The sequence below is a fragment of the Ovis canadensis genome, chromosome 14 (assembly GCF_042477335.2).
Source record: "Ovis canadensis isolate MfBH-ARS-UI-01 breed Bighorn chromosome 14, ARS-UI_OviCan_v2, whole genome shotgun sequence".
Lineage (NCBI taxonomy): Eukaryota > Metazoa > Chordata > Mammalia > Artiodactyla > Bovidae > Ovis > Ovis canadensis.
In genome coordinates, this window is record NC_091258.1 from 75709862 (window position 1) to 75724652 (window position 14791).

General features: G+C 47.4%; 1 protein-coding gene across 5 annotated transcripts; it reads left to right on the top strand.

Moving 5' to 3' along the window:
- Positions 1 to 750: 750 nt before the first annotated feature.
- On the top strand, positions 751 to 13485 carry LOC138419263 (cationic amino acid transporter 3-like). 5 transcript variants are annotated; one of them, XM_069551898.2, is made up of 13 exons: positions 751 to 3054; positions 3817 to 3888; positions 6478 to 6877; positions 7465 to 7623; positions 10411 to 10582; positions 10815 to 10927; positions 11081 to 11294; positions 11464 to 11603; positions 11705 to 11807; positions 11989 to 12188; positions 12387 to 12553; positions 12801 to 12909; positions 13076 to 13485. In XM_069551898.2, the coding sequence occupies exons 1-13, from the start codon at positions 3010 to 3012 to the stop codon at positions 13162 to 13164; spliced, it is 1983 nt and encodes a 660-aa protein (XP_069407999.1). In that variant the 5' UTR covers positions 751 to 3009; the 3' UTR covers positions 13165 to 13485. The 5 variants fall into 5 exon arrangements, 4 of the variants coding, with proteins under 4 accessions (XP_069407999.1, XP_069408000.1, XP_069408002.1 ...); XM_069551899.1 differs by having other exon boundaries at positions 1744 to 3054; positions 6481 to 6877; XR_011248918.1 differs by having other exon boundaries at positions 1953 to 3054; positions 12358 to 12553.
- Positions 13486 to 14791: the final 1306 nt, after the last annotated feature.

Here is a 14791-nt window from a genome sequence, read left to right on the forward strand (position 1 = left end):
TCCTACTTCTGCATTCCAGTCCCCTATAATGAAAAGAACATCTTTTGGGGTTGTTAGTTCTAAAAGGTCTTGTAGGTCTTCATAGAACCATTCAACTTCAGCTTCTTCAGCATTACTGGTCAGGGCATAGACTTGGATTACCATGATATTGAATGGTTTGCCTTGGAAACAAACAGAGATCTTTTTATCGTTCTTGAGATTGCATCCAAGTACTGCATTTCGGACTCTTTTGGTGACCATGATGGTTACTCCATTTCTTCTAAGGGATTTCTGCCTGCAGTAGGAGATGTAATGGTCATCTGAGTTCAATTCACCCATTCCAGTCCATTTTAGTTCGCTGATTCCTAGAATGTCGACGTTTACTCTTTCCATCTCCTGTTTGACCACTTCCAATTTGCCTTGATTCACGGACCTGACATTCCAGGTTCCTATGCAATGTTGCTCTTCACAGCATCGGACCTTGCTTCTATCACCAGTCACATCCACAACTGGGTATTGTTTCTGCTTTGACTTCATCCCTTCATTCTTTCTTGAGTTAGTTCTCCACTGATCTTCAGTAGCATATTGGGCACCTCCTGACCTGGGGAGTTCCTCTTTCAGTATCCTATCATTTTGCCTTTTCATACTGTTCACGGGGGTCTCAAGGCAAGAATACGGAAGTGGTTTGCCATTCCCTTCACCAGTGGACCACATTCTGTTAGATCTCGCCACCATGACCCATCCATCTTGGGTGGCCCCCCATGGCATGGCCTAGTTTCACTGAGTTAGACAAGGCTGTGGTCCATGTGATCAGATTGGCTAATTTTCAGTGATTGTGGTTTCAGTCTGTCTGCCCTCTGATGCCCTCTCTCAGCACCTACCATCTTACTTGGGTTTTTCTTACCTTCCGTTTAGTTGCTCAGTCATGTCCAACTCTTTGCAACCCCATAACTGCAGCACACCAGGCCTCCCTGTCCATCGCCAACACCTGGAGTTTACCCAAACTCATGTCCATTGAGTCAGTGATGCCATGCAACCATCTCATCCTCTCTTGTCCCCTTCTCCTCTTGCCCTCAATCTTTCCCAGCATCATGGTCTTTTCAAATGGGTCAGCTCTTCACATGGAGAATCCCCTTTCTAAGCCAGAGAGGCTGAGAAAGGAAAACTAAGCTTTGCTGTAATGTTGCCTGGCCTTTATTTAAGTTGGTGCATGAAAAAATTTGGTTTCTCATTTATAATACTATCCTAAAATTAGATCTATATTGCCAGAGTATGGGAACATGGATGGAGGTTAACCCCCCTACATTCTAAACGATCCCCTTTGATCTTCCTCCAAATTGCAGGGGGGAAATCAAGCTTTCCCCACTCCTGCAAGTTCTCTTACTCGTTCAGATTGTTCTGATCAGCCAAAAGAAATCAATGGAATACACACACACAGACATATACACCCATAAACAAAACCCAAACAGTCAAAAACTCAATAAAGTACAAGAGATGGACCCAGCAAGCAAAGGGAACCAAAATGATAGCCACCAGTTAAAAACAAAATTAAATAAAGCACAAACTGGAAAATAAAACCAAATCAAGGTGCCAACTAGGGAGTAAAGCAACAGAAACAAAACAAATATGGTGAGAAAAAGAAAGAAGAAGAAGAAAGAAGAAGCAAATATAAGTCGAGGTAAATAAAGATTTATGCATATTAAGGAATAACTACAACAGGAAAATAGCAGTAAGAAAAGCCAAAGAATACATGTAGAAAAATAATAATGATAAAATTTAAAACTTGAAGAATTTAAAAGGAAAACCCCAAAGAACCAGAGAAGGCCAACATAGAGGCAGAAGTATAAACAGCAAATACAAAATGTGATAAAAAAATTCTCCCAGGGGGCTAAAAAGTTCTCAAAAGCTTAAGTAGATTTAACAGTACTAATAAAATCAACTACTACAGCAACAGAGTGGGGGAAAAAAATCCAGAAGCAACTAGAGAACAAGTCAAAGTATAAGAATAATAAGTGTTTTCCTTGGATCTCAGCTGTCGGCTTGCCTTCCCTCTCTGGGAGTCTCCATGCACCTCGACTCCCCTGGATACCCTCCAACACTGTGCTGGTCTCTGGCCCTGCTGCGTGGACAGCTCAGATTCTAATCTGGTCCTACTCCTGGGTGTTCTTGCCTCCAAGGTCCACAGCTGCCAGAGCTGGCATGGTTTCCTCTGCGGGAGCGCTCGGTGTCCTTTCTTATATTCCAGAGACACAGAGTCTGCCTCCTTGATGGAGTGGATTCAATTTGCAACTTGTGCAGCAGGGGGAAGGTTCTGAGTCCTCCTCCTTAGCCACACTGCCCCTGGGTTTCAGCTGTGGCTTTGTCTCCGCCTCTGCCTGTGAGTCGTCCACAGGGCTTTGCTCCTGAGGCTGCCCTGGAGGGCGTGGGTCTGCCCCAGGGAGGAGGGGGTGAGGGGGGTGCAGCTGCTGGGGCGGCAGGGCCCGGGGCACCAGATGCTCATGGGAACTGGAGCCTAGGGCCCCAGGAAAGGGGCTTTCTAGCCTCTGGCAGCTCTGCCCCAGCGGCATCCAGCGTGGGGGTGGCACAGCTGCTCGGATCGTGGGAACTCTGGGGGCGCCGAGTGTGCAGGGACCCCAGCTGTCCCAGCCGAGGCAGCTCTGGCCCTCCAGCCTGTCGTCCTGGCCTCTGGCAGCTGTGGTCAGAGCGCCTCTGGGGCCGGTCCTTCTCCACTGCTCCCGGCTCCCTTCCCCGTGAAGGCAGTAACAGGCCAGCCTCTCTCTGGAGCCTTCCCCCCTCGAGGGCTGACACGTGGGGACCGAGGGGCCCCAGCGATGGCTCCACCGCCTGCGAGTGACTCAGCGGGATCGCCCTGCCTCCCTGGCTGCCCGGGTTTCCTGCTCAGGCGTTTCCCACTGCCAACTCCGCCCTCACGGCCCCTCGGCGTCTCCCCGCAGTCAACAGCTGACCTCGCCGTGGGATCGCTCCAGGATCCCAGTGCTCCAGCTCCCAGCCCTGCGCCTCCCAGGGGACATGCGTCCCTGCATCCCTCTCCGGGGAACTTATGGCTGCGGCAAGGTTTGTCTCCGTGATTCTCATTCCATTCAGACGCTCACAGACCAGCTGCTTCACTCTCAGCCTGGAGTGCTTCTCTGTCCCCTGAACAGTTTCCTCAGCCCCCAAGGGCACCCACGCTGGGACCGGGCCCCTGCTTCAGTCCCCCACCCTCCCAGGGCAGGTCCAGGCCCACTGACTCTCTTTTGCCCCACGTCCTCCACCCTGCCGAGTTCTGTGTGGTTCTATATAGTCTTCTCCGGTGGCCAGGTGCTCCTGCCTGCTCTCTTCTGCCGTTCTGCAAGATCGCCTGTGTCTGAAGGTGTCTTCCTGAGGTATCTCTGGAGACAGAGGAACTCCACACCCACCTGCTCCTCTACCGTCTCATTCCCCCTCATCTAATCCAACTAAGTCGCCATCTCCCCAGAGGGACTATCCCTGTGGGACAGCATTTTCTCAGCCGGTCTGCCATTCTTATCTGGGCCAAATTGAGCACTATTTGGTCTAAATTTTAGCTATAAAACTTTGACTAATGAAAAGAAAGATGACATTTTATTATGACCTGGTGTGGCCACAAAATTCTCTGGATTCCAGAGAAAACTGGCTAAGATAAAACTTTTTGAAATTGGGTATGAAAAAAATACCCAAACAACAAAAACAACCTCCCAAACAACAAAATAAACCCAAACAAAAACCCAAACAACAAAAATGAACACACAAAAACTGGTTCTTTTTGCATGTGCAGTTAGAGAAAGCTAGCTTTTAAAATACTTTTTTTCCCCCCAGAATTCTGACACTGAGAGAAGACGTTCTGCTAGAAGAACATGGCTTTCCTGTGCCTTAAGACAGCGCTCTGAGGTACAAGTCTCTTATCTAATCTAATTATCTCTAGTTCCTGAGCCTGAGGGTGGAAATGGAAAGGAAATCTTTTCAACTTTTACTTATTAAAACTGTTGATTATAATCCAGTGAGCTTTATAATACCTGATTCATGACTAGGATTAGCAAATGAAACTGTATTATTTCAATGCATGTATAGGCCTCATCACATTTATCCATTTCTGTGAGGTTGGACAGCTGGGCTGCTTCCAGCTTTCAGCTGTTGTGAATAATGCTGCTATGAAAATAGGTGTGCAAATATCTGTTTGAGATCCTATCTTCAGTTCTTTTGGGTGTACACCCAGCAGCGGAATTGCTGGATCAGGTGGTAATTCCAGTTTTAGTTTTTTTAGAGAACCTTACATTCCTCCTCACGGTGCACAGGGGTTCGTCAGCAGCATTTGAGCAAGAAGAAAACACAGGTCCAGAGAAGTGTATGACTTGTTCAAAGGCACAGCAGTGTTCGAGGAGCCAAGATTCAAATCAGAGTTTCCTGGGTTTTTGAATCCTTGCTCTGAACCAACACTCTAAACTTGGACTTCAGAGTATCAGGGGTGGAAGCCCCCTGATGGTGACTTGTGGGTCATCCTAGCCGTGCAGAGCAGTGTAGTGAGGGGACATTTCATGCCCCAAAGCAGCAGGAAATAGAGTCCTGTCATTCCTGATTCAGAATAAAAGTTGATCTCTCTTCCTCCAGGCAGGTAGTTGGGAGGCCACTCTGCTGTGATGCTTTGACTGAGCTGGGCTTGAGTCTGTCCCTCCCTACAAATTCCATCTGCTTCTGCCCCAAAGCAGAGTCCCTGTTCCATGTCACTCTGAAGGCAACAGAACAGGAAGCTACCAGCTTTTAGGATCTTCATCATGGAAACAGGCGGAGTCTGGGATTTCTGATCCCCAAGCCCATTAGTCACTTCATCCCTATCTAAGACAGAAGGAAGTAACGATCATGACAGGTTTCGCACTACAGCAGGACAAAGATGGGCTCTAGTGTGCGCAATGTCAACAAGCTAATACATAGCAGAGCTGGATTTGAAATGGCAGACCTGATTGATTTTGCTTAAAAAGAAGAAATCAGCATTCTTATCCACTCAGTTCATACCAGTTAAGCAGATACTGTGAGCCAGGCAGTGTGCCAGGTTTTGCTTCTGTAGGGGCAGAGATTTCCTTTTCTAAGCTCTTTGGCTGGTCAGACAGGCACTTCCCTGGTGGTCCAGTGGCTAAGACTCTGTGCCCACACTGCAGGGGGCCTGGGCTCCATCCGTGGTTGGAGAACTAGACCCCGTATGCCACAATTGAGTTCACCTGCCTCAATGAAAGATCTGTGTGCTGCAACTAAGACCCAGTACAGCCAAAACAAACAAACAAACAAAAAGACAGATTAGGAGATTCAATTTGCTTGTAGGGAAGCCCCATAAAAGTTCTGAGACTCAAAGACTTTCAAACAACTGAGGCTCATATCCTCCCCTGACCTAAAGAGAAGGGAGTAGGAATCTTCGGCTTGAAATGGGAGGAAGAGAACCCAAGGGAAGATGGGAAAAGCAAATGCTTGGAAGACTCTTGAGAGTCCCTTGGATAGCAAGGAGATCCAACCAGTCCATCCTAAGGGAAATCCACACTGAATATTCATTGCAAGGACAGATGCTGAAGCTGAAACTTCAATACTTTGGCCACCTGATGTGAAGAGATGACTCATTTGCAAGGACCCTGATGCTTGGAAATATTGAAGCTGGGAGGAGAAGGGGACGACAGAGGATGAGATGGTTGGATGGCATCACTGACTCGATGGACACGAGTTTGAGGAAGCTCCGGGAGTTGATGATGGACAAGGAAGTCTGGTGTGTTGCAGTCCACGGGGTCACAAAGAGTCAGACATGACTGACCTACTAAAGACAACAACAAAAATCAAGTGCTTGGTAAACAAATGTTTGCCACTCCAGAAGATAATCCTTTCAGAAATAAAAGGTTTTCTTTGGTGATAGCTGTCTTCCTGTGTAGGTCCCTTAATCTCTGTTATTTGGTGCAGTTACGCAATAGGCAAGGAGCTTCTCCTGAGCCTGCTGGGTCTTCCCTGCCTTCAGCTCCAAACAGTCAACCCGTCAAAGGGGCACACTGGAGAAAATGTATTCTGGTCCCACTAGAAAAGATCCTGATGCTGGCAAAGATTGAAGGCAGAAGGAGAAGGGCATGACAGAGGATGAGATGGTTGGATGGCATCACTGACTCGATGGACACGAGTTTGAGGAAGCTCCAAGAGTTGGTAATGGACAGGGAGGCCTGGGGTGCTGCAGTCCATGGGGTCCCAACGACTGAGTGACTGAACTGATTCTGCTCCCCATCACTTGTCTTTAAACATTCTTTCTAGTAATTTTGAAACACATTAAGAGGCTTCTTTGTGTTTGAAGAAACCAAAGCTCAGAGATGGGAGAACTTTCCCAGTGGGTCCTTTTACCACCTGCCCCTCATCACTCCAATACTTCATGGATTTTAACTCCTAGGGTCAAGGACGGATAAACGTCCTGATGACTGGACTGACGTCCAGTCTTGATGACTCTGTGTCTTGTTTTCTCAGCAGATCATAGCATCCTCAACTATGTCTAGGATGGTGCGTCAGTATGTTCGCCAGTTTGGTCAGAAGCTGGTCCGCAGGCGAGGGGCAGACACCATGAAGGAGTCTGACAGTCTCAAGATTCAGCTGAGTGCCACAGAGCTGGTGTTCTTGGGTGTGGGCAGGAACCTGGGAGCCGGCCTGTACATCGTGCTTGGTGCAGTGGCCAAGTACGTAGCTGGACCAGCGATTGTTGTCTCCTTCTTGGTGGCCGGCCTGTCTTCTCTGCTGTCGAGGCTCTGCTATGTGGAGTTTGATGCACGGGTACCACGCTCCTCTTCTGCGTATGTCTGCAGCTATGTCACGATGGGACAGCTCTGGGCCTTCGTCGTTGGCTGGAACATCATACTGTTATTTTTAATTGGTGAGGTGATGGGACCAGGCGACAGGTGTGGGGGAAAGGTGTGGGGGCTAAGGTCAGGAAACTGGGAGATGGGATTGTGGTCTCATTCATGGGCACTTTGTTACCTGACTTGAGGTGGGAAATGGGTAACTGTGGCTGGAAAACCCCACAACTTCATTCTAGTCAGCTCTCTCCTGCTTTCCTTAAATAATTGGACTGAGAATGAGAAGGAAAGGAAACTGGGCACGGGTGGGAGGGAGGCGTGTCCCACAGGCTCATCACCTCATTATATTGAAGTCTTTGCTCAGCTGTTGCCTTTGAGTGATTTTTTTGGAGGGGGTTGCCACTTGATTTAAAATTTCATCCCTCATCTTTTAGCCCTCCTGGTCCTTCTTCCCGGTTTTCTTTCCTTGTGAAACACTGATCTCCTCCTAACATATTAAATAGAGGACCTTTTTCGTGAGTCATCTCAGTCTGCTCTCGATACCCCATGGAAAAAAAATCTTTGAGCTTATATATTTTGTATATTTTTTCCTCCAAAATACGTCCGTTGGCACTTACTAGGTGTTCAATTTTGTCTGTGAATGTTCGTTTTTCTGCTGCTGCAGCCATTGCGTGTACAGCCCGCGCCTGGAGGTACGCCTTTGACAGCCTCATTGGGGACTGCATCTCTCAGAAATTGGAGGAAACTGTCCCTCTGCATGCACCCTATTTCCTGGCCACGTATGCAGACTTTTTCGCACTGGGCCTGGTGCTGCTGCTTGCGGGTGAGTCAGCGGTTAGATATAAGATGTGATGAGGGGACTCCTGTGGTGGTCCAGTGGTTAAGAATCCACCTTGCAATGTGCAGACAAGGGTTCGATCCCTGGTCAGGGAGCTACGATCTCATGTGCTGCAGAACAATTAAGCCCAAGTCCTTAGCCTGCACACTACAACTAGAGAATCTCTGTGTGTGTGTGTCTAGTTGCTCAGTCACGTCTGACCCTTTGTGACCCTTTGGACCATAGCAAAATAGACTCCTTTGTCACTGGGCTTCTCCAGGCAAGAATACCAGAGTGAGTTACCCATTACCTTTTCCAGGGGATCTTCCTGACCTGGGAAGTGAACCCATGTCTCCTGTGTTTCCTGCATTGCAGGCAGATTCTTTATCCACTGATTCCCAAACTTTGCTGTTTGGGTCGCAACAAAAGATCCCACAGCTAAGACCCAACTCAGCCAAATTCAGTTCAGTTCAGTCACTCGGGCCTGATGGACTCTTTCTGACCCCATGGATTGCAGCATGCCAGGCCTCCCCGTCTGGCACCAACTCCTGGAGTTTACTCAAACTCATGTCCATTGAGTCGGTGATGACATCCAACCATCTCATCCTTTGTCGTCCCCTTCTTCTCTCGCCTTCAATCTTTCCCAGGATCAGGGTCTTTTCAAGTGAGTCATCTCTTCACATCAGGTGGCCAAAGTATTGGAATTTCAGCTTCAACATCAGTCCTTCCAACGAATATTCAGGACTGATTTCCTTTAAGATGGACTGGTTGGATCTCCTTGCAGTCCAAGGGACTCTCAAGAGTCTTCTCAAACACCACAGTTCCAAAGCATCAATTCTTTGGCACTCAGCTTTCTTCACAGTCCAACTCTCACATCCATACATGACCACTGGAAAAACCATTGCTTTGACTCAATAGACCTTTGTTGGCAAAGTAATGCCTCTGTTTTTTTAATAGGCTGCCTAGGTTGGTCATAGCTTTTCTTCCAAGGAGCTTTTAATTTCATGGCTGCAGTCACCATCTGAAGTGATTTTGGAGCCCCCAAAATTAAAGTCTCTAACTGTTTCCATTGTTTCCCTTCTATTTCCCATGAAGTGATGGGGCCAGATGCCATGATCTTGGTTTTCTGAATATTGAGTTTGAAGCCAGCTTTTTCACTCTCCTCTTTCACTTTCATCAAGAGGCTCTTTAGTTCTCTTTGCTTTCTGCCATCACTGTGGTGTCATCTGCATATCTGAGGTGATTGATATTTCTCCCAGCAATCTTGATTCCAGCTTGTGTTTCATCCAGCGTAGTGTTTCTCCTGCTGTACTCTGCATATAAGTTAAATAAGCAGGGTGGCAATATACACCCTTGACATACTCCTTTCCCAATTTGGAACCGGTCAGTTGTTCCATGTCCAGTTCTAACTGTTACTTCCTGACCTACATACAGATTTCTCAACAGGCAAGTCAGGTGGTCTGGTATTCCCATCTCTTGAAGAGTTTTCCATAGTTTGTTGTGATCTACACAGTCAAAGGCTTTGGCATAGTTAATAAAGCAGAAGTAGATGTTTTTCTGGAACTCTCTTGCTTTTTCCATGATCCAACAACGTTGGCCATATGATCTCTGGTTCCTCTGACTTTTCTAGATCCAAGTTGGACCACCTCACAGTTCAAGGGACTCTCAAGAGTCTTCTCCAACACAACAGTTCAAAAGCATCAGTTATTCAGTGCTCAGCTTTCTTTATAGTTCAACTCTCACATCCATACATGACTAGATACCAGTGAAACACACTCTGGAATTTTGACAATTCAGTGTCTCTAAACCATGCCAAATATTTGGGGAATAAAATTTACTCCCAGGTGAGAATCATTTTCTTAGACTGACATATTTTCTTCTTGGTACTAAGACAAAAGATTTTTATTTTTTATTTCAGAGGAAATCTACACAGCATAAATTTGTCATTATGCTATTTCTCCCAGCTTTACTGAGATAAAACTGACATACAGCATGATAAGTTTGAGGTGTACATGTGCTTTTTTTTTTTTTTTTTTTGGCTGTGCTAGGTCTTCATCGCTGCTCACAGGTTTTCTCTAGTTGCAGAGAGCTTGGGTTACTCTTTGCTGTGATACACAGGCTTCTCGTTCTCGTGGCTTCTCTTGTTGCAGAGCACGGGCTCTAGAGCTCGGGCTCAGTAGTTACAGCACATCGGCTTAGTTGGTCTGCAGTACGTGAAATGTCCCTGGACAAGGGACAGAACCCATGTCCCCTGCATTGGCCGGCAGACTTCCAACCACTGGACCACCAGGAAAGTCTCACGGTGACTGTCTGATAGACTTGCCTATGTGAGATGATCACCACAATAAGAAATGAACTATTAAGTCCTTCCTGGTGGTCCAGTGGCCGAGACTCCTTACTCTTTGTGCAGGGGACCAAGGTTCCACCCCTGGTCAGGGAACTCAGATCCTACTTAATGAAACTAAAGGTTCACATGCCACCACTAAAGATTCTGTTATGCCACAGCGAAGACTCAGCCCAGCCAAATACAAATAAAATGAAAAATTTTTTTAATTATAAGAAAAGAAATTAACTATCTTACGGGTATAATTCAGGGGTGCTAGTACATTCACAATGTTGTCCAGCCATCACCTCCATTGAGCTTCAAACATGTTCATCTCCCCCAAAAGACACCCTGTATCCCTGAGCATCACGGTCCATCCACCCCACCCCCACAGCCCCCAGCCCCCAGGCTGCTCCCTGGCTCTATGGACTTAGTTACTGCGCGTGTCTCATATTCCATCTCTCCTGCAGTACTACTCGCTCTGGGATTTCCTGAGTCAGCCTGGGTTTACAGAGTGTTCACGGGCATCAACCTTTTGGTTCTCAGCTTCATCATCGTCTCTGGCTTCATTAATGGAGACCTGCACAACTGGAAGCTCACAGAACAGGACTACACACTGTCAACAGCTGTATTCTCGTATAGGTTATGAGCGGACCCTTGGTCATATTAATGTGTGTGTGTGTGTGTGTGTGTGTGTGTGTGTGTGTAGGGAGGTCAGAGGTGAGAATCTGGTGGGGACTAAAGAGACTGAGGCTGGTGGAGCCGGATGGTGGGTTTCCTGGAGGCCAGAGTTTGTGGTATTGAGGGAAGAGTCCAGAAGTGATGGCTGAACCCCCCTCACCCACGATCTTTCTTGCTCCTTCTCTCACCACAGCTTGGGCCCTCCAGGTGCTGGAGGGTTTGTGCCTTTTGACTTTGAGGGGGTTGTCCAAGGAGCAGCTACGTGTTTCTATGCATTTGTTGGCTTTGCTGCCATTGCCGCTAGAGGTAACATGATCACTGAGTGTCCCATTGGGGGTTTGGACAGAGTTTGGGCTGCCCTTGGGCACAGAGGTTGGGAGAAGGTTAGCCTCCTTTAGGCAATTCTGTGCTTTCACCCCATGGCGTTTTCCTGACCTGCTGCTTCCACCGCTGTTGCAGAGAGAGGAGACCTAAAGCCTCAGCGGTCCATCTCCCTGATCTCACTCCTCATGTGCTTTTTGGCGTATTTTGCTGTCTCCGGGGCACTCACCCTCATGGTGCCCTACTACCAGATTCATCACCACAGCCCCTTGCCCGAGGCTTTTCTCCATGTTGGCTGGGGCCCTGCCAGATGTGTGGTGGCTGTTGGCATCCTCTGTGCTCTTACGTCCAGGTCAGTGTCCGGGTTTCTCCCCGTCTACTGTCAGAAGCTCATGCACCCCAGCCCGTGGGATTGAGACACAAGAGGGAAAGGCATCTTGCTCCATGTAGACTAGGGAGCGCATGCCCTGGTCTCCCCTGCTTCTCCACGTCCTCACACGTGTCTCCACTTTCTCTCCCAGCCTCCTGGGTGACATGTTCCCCATGTCCCGGTTAATCCGTGCAATGGCAGAGGACGGGCTCCTTTTCCGGGGACTTGCCCGGGTCTGTGGTCACAGAAAAATCCCCGTCGTGGCCATCATGTCTTCTGGAAGCCTTGCAGGTGAATAAGCAAAGCTCGCTCCTTCCTTGATCCATTTCCCTTATGTGCAGTCCCAGTGGTTTCTTAATCCCACCCCTGCCGTTTTTGCTCCCCCATTCTAGGGATCATGGCATTACTCTTTGAGTTCAGCCACATTGCAAACCTCATGGCAGTTGCGTCCCTGCTTGCTTACTCCATGGTGTCCTTCTCGGTCCTTGCTCTCAGGTGAGACCCCGCTACACCTTGACTGAGGGGCTTGGGGTCATGGGGATGATGGGGAGGTCATCCTGGTCTGTGTCTTCATAATGCCTTCTGATTGTTCAAGAGAAGAAAGAAGTGGAATAGACAATCTGGTGTTCTGTGAATAGTGGCTGCTGTTAATATTGCCTTTAAACCTCTAATTCAGGTACCAGCCAGATCAGAATTTAAGTAAGAGTGAGAAAACGGAAGAAGAAACTGAGACGGAGCTTGTACCTGTAGGAAGTCCTTTGGACTCTGTACCTGAAGCAGGAACCTCAAACATTCTAAAGAGCCTGTGGTTCCCTACTAGCACCACCCCCACCCGGAAATCTGGCCAGATTGTCTATAGATGTGCCTTCCTGCTTGGTAAGCAGTGGGGTTTCCCTTTACTCCTGTTCTGAAATGGACAGGATGGAGTGAGAGTGTGTATTTTGTCAGTTAAGGGGTCTGGGAGATATGATGGCCCTTCCTGATGTTGGTGGTTTCAGGGAGGGGTGTGACCCGAGGTCCTGACTTCTTTGTCTTCTGGGTCCAGCCTGTTCTCCTCCTCCTTGACCCTTGCAGTTCTCCTGCTGAGCATCCTGAGCCTGCTCTTGGCCCAGTGGCCCAGACATGTGTTCTCTGGAGACACTGTGCTCACAACAGTGGCTGTGCTGCTGCTGCTCCTCATCACTGGGGTGACGGCCATCATCTGGAGGCAGCCCCAGAGCCCCAGTCCTCTTACGTTCAGGGTATGTGACCTATATGTACAGAGTGTCTATGTTGAATGAAGGAGGTGCGTGCTTTGAGACCTAAACATCCCTTGCTGGACCAGGGAAGAAGAGGAGTTGCTGAAACCAGTGGACTCTTCCCTGATCCACACTCAGTGCTTACAAACCAGGCTCAATAGGCACTGAACACAAAGCCTGACCCACGAAGGTCAGGGTCTCCCTTTCAGACGTTGGGCTGTGTTCAGGGATGAACTGACTCTGCCCACAGGTCCCTGCTCTGCCTGTCCTCCCACTGGTGAGCATCTTCGTGAACCTTTACTTGATGATGCAGATGACCTCTGGGGCCTGGATCCTCTTTGGCATCTGGAATGCCGTTGGTGAGTGACTTTCTGGGCTGAAGAGGCTTCTTGAGTGACTGAGCCCAATCTTCTTTCTACCACCTGCCCCCTAAACTGTGTCAGACACCAGAATAGAAGGCTTACTGGGTATTCATAAGTGAAGAGAGCCCCTGTTTTTCTTCTTACTGTCTCATTTCCCTACCAGGATTTGCCATATACTTTGGATATGGGGTCCGACACAGCTTGGAGGAGAACAATGAGCCACCAGCCTCCACCTCCCAGACTCCAGACTAAAACACCCCTAGTGATGAAGCATCTTAGCCAAAGGAAATAGATGCTGTGTGGACACTTCCATACACTGGAGGTATCTGCTGGTTCAAGGCGCACTTTGAGCCTCTATGGACTGTGCAAGTGGAAAGCATTTAGTGCTCTGTGTTTATTGCCAGTGGACAAAATGACTGCTATTGTATAATTTTTAAGTAAACTTTTTTAAGCTTACTTTGCATCAGAAGATTGCATGCTTCATAAGTGTGTAGTAAGATGAATCTTCACAAAGAAAGTATTATGATGTTACTGACAACTAGAGGAAGAAATAAAATATTAGCCTACACAGAAGACGCACCTTCTTGTACTTATTTCCAATAAGAACGAGATTGTCCCATGGGAAGGAAACTCAGGTAACTATGTATTATGTCAGGAGTTCCACTTTAGGGGCTTCTCTGATGGTCCAGTGGCTAAGACTCTTTGCATGAAATGTGCCCATCTTTGCATAAAATGTTCCCTTGGTATCTCTAATTTTCTGGAGGAGATCTTTCTTCAAAATAGTCTTTCCCATTTTATTGTTTTCCTCTATTTCTTTGCATTGATTGCTGAGGAAGGCTTTCTTATCTCTCCTTGCTATTCCTTGGAACTCTGCATTCAAATGGGTATATCTTTCCTTTTCTCCTTTGCTTTTCGCTTCTCTTTTCACAGCTATTTGTAAGGCCTCCTCAGACAGTCATTTTGCCTTTCTGCATTTCTTTTTCTTGTGGATGGTCTTCATTCCTGTCTCCTGTACGATGTCGTGAACCTCGTCCATAGTTCATTAGGCGTAGTTCATTTAGTCCCTTAAATCTATTTTTCACTTCCACTGTATAATCATAAGGGGTTTGATTTAGGTCATACCTGAATGGTTTAGTGGGTTTTCCCACTTTCTTCAATTTAAGTCTGAATTTGGCAATAAGAAGTTCATGATCTGAGCCACAGTCAGCTCCCGGTCTTGTTTTTGCTTACAGTATAGAGCTTCTCCTTCTTTGGCTGCAAAAAATACATCAAGCTGATTTCAGGGTGAGAAAAAACAATCTGTAAAAAATATATATATACTGTACATACTTTGATTGTAAAATAATTTTTTTCTAAGATATGGTGAACATTAACTGACAACATAGTGGCCACAAATCCACAATTTGTGAAAAAGGCAGCATTGGCAAAAAGTGAAGTATGTGTGTACATGTGTAATCAACACGCATAAAATACATACCCGTATAAGATATATGGATTAAGGGTACGCTTTACTTGTTTCACTACAAAAAATAGTTAAGACCTACTTAGTTAAAGGAGACAACTGGAGCCTGACTGCACATCTCCCCAAAGGGCCAGGTCCTGACTGGGTGTCAGGCACATTTTCCTGAGAAGGAATGGCATCTAGGGGACTTCCCTGGTGGTCCAGTGGATAAGAATCCACCTTCCAATCCAGAAGACACAGGTTCAATCCCTGGTTCAGGAAGATTCCACATGCCTCGGAGCAGCTCAGACTCTGTCCAAAACTACTAAGCCTGCGCTCGAGAGCCTGAAGCCACGGCAGCCAGCAGCCCCTGCACCCCAACCGGAGAGTAGCCCCCACTCCCCGCAAATAGAAAGAACTCACATGCAGCAGAAAAGA